Consider the following 9,848-nt stretch of genomic DNA (forward strand, 5'->3'; position numbering starts at 1 on the left):
GCCACAGAATGCAGAAGTTACGCGTGCTGTTCCTCTGAAGCACCTGTGTCCCTTTATGACAGTAGAAGGCTAAAATTTGTCTCAGAACAAGGCATAGCTTGTAGTAATTAAAAGGCCTTATATAGATGTGTTAAGCTGGAATGCTTAAAATCCTCTTCTGATCAAAAATTTACCTCAAGTGTTGAGCACCATTTTTCAGAATGGTGCTTTAAACTCACTTCAACTCTTAATTTCTGAGTTTAATGTTAATATTTTGCAGTTAGAAATTATGCAGTGTGCTCGGTATTCTCCTCTGAGTCCACAGAAACATGGAGCAAACTGTCTTATGAAGGGGTTCTGGAAAAGGATTCCTTCGTGGTGAACTATAGTTTCTCACTCGGCATTTTGTTCAATTGCCCAACAGACATTCGCTTGGAGAGTTGCTACCTGCAGCATGAAGATGAGCAATGCACCTCCCAGATACCAGGCCGACACCGAATGGATGCTTGCTGCTGTTCAGTGGGGGCAGCCTGGGGCTTTGACTGCGAGGAGTGTCCTCTGAAGGGATCACCTGAATTTGAAGCTCTTTGTCCAAGAGGACCTGGGTTCTCTACGAAGATAGAGATAACTGGGAAGCCTTTCTCTAAAGGTATGTGATCTGTTTATGGTTCTGCCGGCTTTTCCTCCTCCTCTTCCCTCAGACAGCTCCTGTGGGTTTGAAGATTTCAGTGGTAGTTGGGTATGACACTCACCTTACAGCACATTTGAAAATCCTGTTAGATTTCATGGGAATTAAGGCCAGAGTAAAACACAAGATAATTTAGTCTGTCACAGACCTTTGAGTGCCATATAATACTGCAACCTCAAAACTCTAAACTTTTGTCTCTACTAGAGAGGTTAAATTGTGCCTGACTTTGCCTCCTGTGTTGCATCTAATGGCACCTCTGGCTGATGGAATAGCTTTGAAAACCCGGCACTTCATGGGAACAAACTGAACACTCAGCTTTTGATGAATTGAAGGAGCAATCCTGACCTGTGCAGGCTGCAATAACTTTAGTTCTACTGTGGAGCAAGCAAGGGAGGATGAGTGATTTTGGTAATTCTTGTGGAGCTATTGGAGAAGTAGAGAAAAACATTTCCAGAGTGATAGCTCAGATCAGCAGAGTTTAATTTACTAAACCCCAGTCTTGTTATGACTGTTTTTGGTGAACTTCCAGCATTAAATGGGAATCACACAGTGGCACCCTAGTATCATGTGTTGACAGCCGTCTTTCTGGGATTACCAGTGGGGTTAAGCTGGACAACATCAAAAGCACAAGTGGATGTGAATATGTTTATAAAGAAAGCCAGTTACCCGAAACCTAAACATTCCGAAGTCTGAAAGGATGGGAAAATACGTGAATGACAATTGCTTGTTGTTAGTTTCAGCCTTAATTTTATAAACAGTTACTAAGCCATTAATTACCCATAAAGAAAAGTGACATGTGCTTTTATTTACGCTCCTTATGTTTTCTGTGACTCATGGAAGTCACATTTTTTCCTCAGAGAACCGAATGGCTTTTTTTGGAGGTTCCCCTTGCCCTTGTAGGTTTGATCCTCTGTTTGCTGAAATCTTGTTGTTGACTTCAGTGAGCTGCAGCCCAGCTCCTGCAGGACAAAGGGCAGACTAATGCCATTTCATGGCAGAAAGTGCTGCTGGCAGTTCCACTGCGGAGTGTCTGTGTGGCTGGTTAGGCGGCAGTCAGTACCAGTTTGTGTAGTGTGGTGTACAGTTTCCCCAAGGAGGGGTCATTAACAGGAGAAAAGATGAGCTCTGAAGTCAGCCTTGTTCTTTCATGCACTGTTTTTGTGTGAAGTGATAACGTCATATGTCCTTACTGTTTCATTTTTAGATATCAATGAATGTAAAATGTTCCCCAGCCTTTGTACCCATGGAAAATGCAGAAATACTATCGGCAGTTTTAAGTGTAGATGTGACAGTGGATTTGCCCTTGATTCTGAAGAGAGGAATTGCACAGGTAAGCCACATGGGTGTATCACTCATAGCTTTGATTTGGAAAGAAAAAGCCGAACTCCTTTGAGAATACTGTGAATGCGTTTTGTGTTCCAGATATTGACGAGTGCCGCATCTCTCCTGATCTTTGTGGCCAGGGCATCTGTGTCAATACTCCTGGAGACTTTGAATGTGAATGTTTTGAAGGCTATGAAAGTGGATTTATGATGATGAAAAACTGCATGGGTATGTTATTTGTAGACCGTAGATCTGCAGTAGTATGCTCTGCATGTTTTTTTTTTTGTTTACTTTGTAATTTTTTGAAGGTTCGAGTGCACCTGGATTTAGGTCCTGCTTTGTAACTCTTATTAAAGCTCACTTAACTTGATTTCTGCACCAAATATGAGTTCACTGCTTCTGCAGGATGCCAAAGCTTAAATGAGCAAGGGTCAGGATTTTAGGATATTAAATGTATCCGCACAATCCCCATTTTGCTGAGATGCCATCCTGAACTTCAGAATTAGAGTAGATTAAAATTTAGAAGTAGCCTTTTTGAATTTATTTTGTTTTATTTTATTGACTGCTCTGTAGTGTGAGGGATGACTAGCTGTAGGAAAGGCTCCAGAGCTAATCTAGGCAGATGGTGCGGTGATGGGTAGCAGGCTGTGGGGAAGGATGGACTGCTGTTGTGGCAGTGCTGGCCCCTGCAGTGATGTGCCTTCCCTTCTCCCCACAGACATCGACGAGTGTCAGCGCAATCCTCTTCTCTGCCGAGGCGGCACCTGCATCAACACAGAGGGAAGTTTTCGGTGCGATTGTCCTCCAGGCCATCAGATATCACCAAATATCTCTGCATGTGTAGGTGAGACACTGCAGGCAAAATCAATATTGTGCACAGCTTTTTTATACCACTCTTGTGTTGCACATGTACTTAAAATGTTTGCTTTAGCATAATTTTCATTTCAGACCTAAACCACATTCCTCTTTTTCTGTTGCACAGACATAAATGAATGTGACCTAAGCACCAACCTGTGCCGAAATGGACGTTGTGTCAACCTGATTGGAAAGTATCAGTGTGCTTGCAACCCCGGCTATCAGTCCACAGACAACAAGTTGTACTGTGTTGGTAAGGACAAAATCTACACGGGGTCTCTAGCGAATAGGGAAAATGAAATACAAATAACTGTTTCATTTTCAGTGGTTAGATATTTTTAACTACGATACAAAAATGTAGTGCAGTCTGCCAGAATAGTGTGCAAAAAAACCAAAATAAGGCCATCCATTATTGTGAGAAATGAAATTATCACAGTGCTGCAGTTAACTCTGTGATAGCTTATTTTCTTTAGTAAATCAGTCATGATGCATAAAATAGCATGCTGCTCTAAATGGCCTAAGTCTTTTTACGTGTAGATAATGTTCTCTCGTTCCCTCCCTTTGCCTGAAATCCATCCCAATGCCTGTATTTGCAAACACTTGAATGTTCAAAGAGTGTGCAGATATCAGGCGTAGATTCTGGACTGATGCTGGTCTGGAAAGCCGACCCAAAGGGCATCCTTGAAATGTGCTTTAAAGTAAAAGGTGTTTGTGGGTTTTCACTGTAATTTTTCTCTGTTTAGATATTGATGAGTGCAGCATAATGAACGGTGGCTGTGAGAACTTCTGTACAAACTCAGAGGGCAGCTATGAATGTAGCTGTAAACAAGGCTTTGCACTCATGCCAGACCACAGGACATGCACTGGTAAGGGAGATTTTGGGAACTTTTCTGCTGGAAGGATTTATTTCAGTAGTTTAAAAACTGACCTTCTTTTTAACATTAAAGCTATTGTAACAAATATACTGTGATTAAAAAAAATAAAAAAGAAGGGTAAATAATGCATGGAAAGTGAAGTTCTTTTTTCTATAATAAACATCTCCAAAGTATCAGAATTGGACAAAGCAACTGAATTGCTTTAAAGGGAACTGATTCTTCGTAATTTCAGAAAGTGTGCAAGTTGGTTCTGATCCAAAACCCACCTGGACACAGTCTAGTGCAACCTGCTCTAGGTGAACCTGCTCTAGCAGGCCGGTTGGACTAGATGGTCTCCAGAGGTCCCTTCCAACCCCTACCATTCTGTGAGTTTCATAGCAAAAAGCTGTAATTTTTTTTAGTAGGAGATAAATTTTCTTGCTAAGGTATTATATTAGATCTAAATTCCAAATGTGTTGAAATCAAGGAAAAAAATCATCATGAATGGAAGCCAGAATACTCTGCACGTGTACTGTATGGTTATATTGGAGAGGAGTAGAGAGAAATGATAGGAAAGGAGCTGATTGCCCTGTTCTGTGGTGGTGTGGTATCATCTGCACAACCACTGGCACACTGAGGCACGTGAGTATTCGCCAGCTGTTTGCCAACTCCATCCAAGAGCTGCTTGAAGAGCACAAGAAATATAACAGGGTTAATTCCTTGGAATAGAATTGCCTTTATAGTTGAACAAATGGAGAGTTTTCTATACTGAATTGATACACGCATTTCAAATTCATAAGTATTTATAGACCTCTGACCAGGTTCTCAGTTACCCTAAGGTAACTCGCTACCATTCCAAAGGGTAAAGGAGCCTTATTAGCATAGTTAGATGTAGTTTGCTCCCCCGTTGTAGCTTACGCTGTCAGAAAGATGTAAAATAACCGATCTTCAGCAAGCATCGGACCCTTGAAAGAAAGAAATCAACTAGGAAAAGTGGAAATTTGACTGACCCTAAACTTAAGTATTTCGACACTTAAAATAAGCTTTGAGAAATAGTTTGCTTTATGTCAAGTTTCTAGAAAAGGCAAGTTCATGTGAAAACTTGCCTAGACATCGGTGTTGGGGGCTCTTTTTCAATGCAGAAATAAAACCAGTTGATCAAAATTGTGCCTCATTCAAAATCTAAACCTAAGTGACAGGTTTAGAGGAACACAAGAGGGAAGGGAGGAGGGGGAGACCTGGGGAGAGGGGATCTCTTAGCCACTTCTCTGTTTTCAGCTTCTTGGCTTGACTGGGGCCAAACGACTGAAGTGTATGCTTGAACAGTCTTAGTGCTTTCCAGTCTCCTGGCTAGAAACTCCTGCTTGCCCTCAGCCACCCAAAGACATCTCTAAACCAAAAATCAGAGCGAATCGTTTAGAGCACCTTCCTGTGTATGGATAGGAAACTATCATCTTTCCCTTCTCAAAATTAAAAAGGAAGGAAGCAGTTGCCTTTGCTATGTGGAAGGGATGAATTTTCAGTGGTTTTGTCCACCCATTAACTTTACCATAAACATGTCCATAGAAGTTTGTAGTCAGATCTTACTTGGGTGAGGAGTAAAAAAGGCATCTGATCTTAGTTGTGATTCTTTGCATATTTATATCCAGCCTAGACTCTGAAAAATGGAATTTCATTCATAATTCAGCCAGTAATAGCTATTAGATATTAATTTTCAAACTCTTTTCTAAGAAAGACTTGAATGCAGTAGCCAACACATAAAAAGGTTTAAATAGCAGAAACACCAGACACCTTTGGATGTTAAGTCAAACTCTACCTAAGAAAATATCCAGAGATGTGAAGAGTCACCTTCACCACCCTTTTAGTATCTAAAAATGCAGCTGCCTTCTCTTGAAGAGATGTTAATTACGTATATAAACATGCGGTGAAAATTCAAAATCTGCATGCTGAAATTTTGCCTCTGCCCAAATTGAGTCAGAAATAAGAAAAAATGTATTTTGTGACATTCTCTACTCATTGCACTCAGGATCAGTTTTTACAGTGTTAGCTGTTTGTACGTGATATAAGCTATAGTAGCCCTGTGACCTGAGCATGTGAAACACCTATTTTACATTTTCAGTTTGCTCTCTGTGTGAACATGTCTTTTATCTTTAACATCACACAAAGCTCGAAGCCATTACGAATATATTTCTTGATAATTGAGCTAGTAAGAATGCCGTTCAGTTCAGGAGTAGGTCAGGTTTGAATTGGTGAGGTTATGCATAAATAATCAGCTCAATTAGGAGAGACAACAAGTTCTTTGTCAGCTGACTTTCCCCCAACTGTGGAATCAGTACAGTGACAGGTTAGTAAATAAAGTTCTTTATTTCTGTCATTATTATCCCGGTTTCTAGAGCTTAATTTTGCATGTTAATTCAAATTCCGTTTGAAATTAACATTTTCAGGCTAATGTCCCTGCCAACATTATTTGCTCGTTAAGATGAACAGGGAAATCCTTGCAGAAGTTGTGTATCCACACAAGCACTAGCTACTAGAAATGCAGAAGAATAATGAACATAATATTTTAAGTTAAAGTGAGTTCCTTTTCTGTAGCTGCGTAATTACTGCAATCCACAATAGACTGGTCTGATAATGAGTTGCACTCTTCCTCTTGGAGGGGGTTCCTGAATCTTGTCCTTTTTGTGCTGATGTTTTTCCCATGGTATCACTAGGCAGAGTTTCTAATATTTGCTCTTGTTGGTCTGTGTTGGTGCTGACACAGGGTGATTCTAAGGATTTTTACGAGGAACACTAAATATAACCTCAGGGACTCTGAAAGATTCCAGACGTTAGCATGGCAGCATTTATATCATAAAGTGTCTGCTTTTGCAGCTTGGCCCCAAACAGTGATGGCCAATTTCATGAACTGCGAAAACAGCTTACATGCTAGAGGACGTAACTATATGGCTGGCCTGGCCAGTCAGCTGAAATGCTAAAAAAAACCGTAAAATCTCTGTGAAGTAAATGTGTATCCTGTAATTGTTCCCATCACGAGTTAGACTCTGTGTTTCCAGTTTGTCTCCATCCTTGAGAGCTGTAGAGATACTCTGTAGATACTGTGGCTTTTTAAAACTCTGCGAAGTCTGGTACTTTTGTCACTGCGTTTGACTTTAGAGCTTCCATTGATTTCAGCAATGGTGGATTCTGTCCGAGAATCTCCAATTTTATGTGGTCGTGCGTGACAAAGGTTCTGTTGGGTTTTTTTTCTGTCAGTGACTTTTTTACCTACAAGTCGGTTCCTGTTCCCACTGGAGTCAGAAGGGCATGTTTGCCACTGACTTTAGCTGGAGGTGAGGAGTTTACTCATCAGGACAATTTTGCAATGTCCCATTCAGTTATTTGCAAGGTTTCAATCTATTAATCAGAGCATTAAAATGTTTACTTGCCATGATTACGGTTAGTTGCATTGCACAAAGGTAGCATATTTTAATCTGATTTTTTCCTGTAGATATCGATGAGTGTGAAGACAATCCTAACATCTGTGATGGAGGCCAGTGTACAAACATCCCAGGAGAATACCGGTGTCTTTGCTATGATGGGTTCATGGCATCTGAAGACATGAAGACTTGCATAGGTAAGTGAAAGGACGTATATTCCAATCTGCGTTAACTAAAGATTGTTTATTAAGGCACTATTTCCAACTAGACAGACAATGATATTTCAAGTGGTGCTCTTTATGCCCTGATTTTGGCCACCTGTCCATAGGACCAGCCCCATTGCACAAGCTGTGTTTGGCAAACGCGGGTGTAATCTCTGTATATCCATGTGAATTGGGATGCAAACGAGGTGATCTATAGCATCATGTCTTTGGGTTCTCTTCCAGTGAGGCTTTCATACAACTCAGATGTAAGAGTGCTTGCAGAATGGAAGTGCTGGTGGATGATGCTGTGGAAAATTTCTAGCAAGAAAAATCACCAGTGCTGATTTTAAACTTGTCTCTAAGACAGCTTCTCTCTGAGACAAAATAAATGTGCAAGTGCTGTACACTGGTAGAACAAAGTCATGAAACAATACAACTCCAAAACCAAATTGTCACTTTTAAATTAAAAATCTGGAGTGTATTTGAGGAGAAATGTTTGCACAAAACTACATAATGTATGGAAGCATATATGAAAGCATACACAGTCACGTGTAGATAGAAAGCATAATAAATAGTCATAATCATTCTTTGGATTATATGCTGAATCAGTTTTTCAAGGTAAATTGGAATTAAAGGCAAGTTAATACAAATGTGATAATATTTGTGGCAGAGTTAAACCGGACCTCAAAATGTACACTAGGTAAGGAATAACTAAGCTAAGCAGTTTTCTCTTTGCATACGTAGACCCATTTTTGTACTAGAACGACATATCTCAAGGGATTTGGCCAGTTATTTTTTAAGAATTTTCGTTAATAAATCTTAATTAATGTTCTTTTTAGATGTTAATGAGTGTGAACTGCATCCAAACATCTGTCTGAGTGGAACCTGTGAGAATACGAAAGGCTCGTTTATCTGTCATTGTGATATGGGATATTCAGGCAAGAAAGGCACAACTGGTTGCACAGGTATGTTTTGAAGTTTAGTTATTAACTTCTAGAAAAACTCATCAGTCTGCATGATCTTTTTTTCTACTGTCCAAAGCCTCTTCTCACTGTGCTGCTTTTCACTTATTTTTGCTAAATATTGTATCTCTTATCCAAATTTGCTGAGCTTGTGTTCTGCTGAACTTCAGTGGCACAGCATTCAGCCTGATGCTGCTTCTGCTGAAACAAGTGACAAAGCGTCCACGGGGAACACAGTCTGGCTTATTACTGCGTTGTTGTTGGTCTGAGAGAACAGAAAATGCCATTGCCGGTAACTTGACAGACTCCTGAGGACCTCAGTGCGTTTGGATTAGTTAATGACGTATGTACTGTGCATGCAAATAACAGGTATCTGTTCCAAGCAGTATTTTGGCAAACACATATGGCTTGAGATGTGTGCTTAAATACATGTTCAGCTTTTGTAAAGTGGCAACAATACAGCTACCCAACTACGTTATATCAGCAAAATCAGAATTTGCGTTATTTCCTGTGTTGCCAGCAAGCAGAAATGAGGTTCAAATATACAGGCTCTGAGGGCATGATATTAGTAATGCTAGGACTGGTGTCTCAAGCCAAGGTGTTGAGAGTCTTAGGCTTTGCCCAAATATGAATGCAAATGTATGTTTAGTATAATTTTTAATGTAGACTTAGGGTAAACACATTTCTGGCAATATCTTTGAGACAAACTTTTATTCTTAGTCTGCCCTTATTGTTCAGAGTTAATAATGTATTTCTGAAAGTGCCCCAGATATATGAATCTGTTGTTTTCTACGGCTCTCAGATAAAAATCTGAGAGCTGGAGTTATACTTGCATATTGGACCGTGGACGAATAGTTGCACATAAGTAACAGCTGCCTTTGACTTGCATACGAACTGATCTAAATCCAAGAAATCCCTAATCGTACCCTGTAGACCGACATTTCAGTGTTCTTGGTTTGTGTGCTAAATTATACGAAGATTGTCAGTACTCTAGACCTGAAAACGCTCGTGCTGATCAGTTACACGTGGTGCAACTGTCACTCCCAGCACAAGGAGAAGTCAGGGAAGATGAAGCAGCTAGTAGAAGGCGAAAGACAGAAAGATCCTGGAGATAGGGGAGGAAGCTGAGGTGTGACTGCGGGGGCAGTATCTGGAAATAGCCACCATTTTGGCATCAAGTGACGCAGGGTAGTGGCAATGTCCCAAGCAATACTTTTTAGCTAAAGGAGAAGCAGGAAAATCTCTCCCTCCTGGTCCCAGCAAAGCCCAGCTTTCTGGATGGGTGCTGTCTGCCATGTGGGCTCTTCCCACCGCTTCGCACGTCTTTGTCTTTCCTTCGGCCCATCATCTGTTGCTTTTGGCTATGTACGGATGTCCCAGGGAGGATGACGCTCACCAGGAAAACCACCAGGACATCTTAATTATAACAGATGCTGTAAAGGGCCTCAGTAGTTTGAAAGAGATCAGTGGTCTAAGTATTTGTTATGCTGTTACAGCCGAGATGTGACTATACTCAAATCACCAAAATCTTCTGGATTTGACTAAGAAAAAGGAGGAAGCAGAGCAGG

The 9,848-nt window shown here is 40.6% G+C and overlaps 1 protein-coding gene across 1 annotated transcript in view; it reads left to right on the forward strand.

The window, feature by feature from the left end:
- Positions 1 to 9,848, forward strand: part of FBN1 (fibrillin 1) — a 132,826-nt gene that overhangs the window by 78,614 nt on the left and 44,364 nt on the right. Inside the window, exons 23-30 of the mRNA XM_010145292.1 lie at positions 404 to 628; positions 1,872 to 1,997; positions 2,090 to 2,218; positions 2,709 to 2,834; positions 2,973 to 3,098; positions 3,589 to 3,711; positions 7,187 to 7,312; positions 8,158 to 8,283. Of these exons, the coding sequence (XP_010143594.1) occupies positions 404 to 628; positions 1,872 to 1,997; positions 2,090 to 2,218; positions 2,709 to 2,834; positions 2,973 to 3,098; positions 3,589 to 3,711; positions 7,187 to 7,312; positions 8,158 to 8,283 (1,107 nt within the window). The remainder of the gene's footprint in view (positions 1 to 403; positions 629 to 1,871; positions 1,998 to 2,089; positions 2,219 to 2,708; positions 2,835 to 2,972; positions 3,099 to 3,588; positions 3,712 to 7,186; positions 7,313 to 8,157; positions 8,284 to 9,848) is intronic.

The sequence above is a fragment of the Buceros rhinoceros genome, unplaced genomic scaffold, assembly GCF_000710305.1.
Source record: "Buceros rhinoceros silvestris isolate BGI_N320 unplaced genomic scaffold, ASM71030v1 scaffold3831, whole genome shotgun sequence".
Classification (NCBI taxonomy): Eukaryota; Metazoa; Chordata; class Aves; order Bucerotiformes; family Bucerotidae; genus Buceros; species Buceros rhinoceros.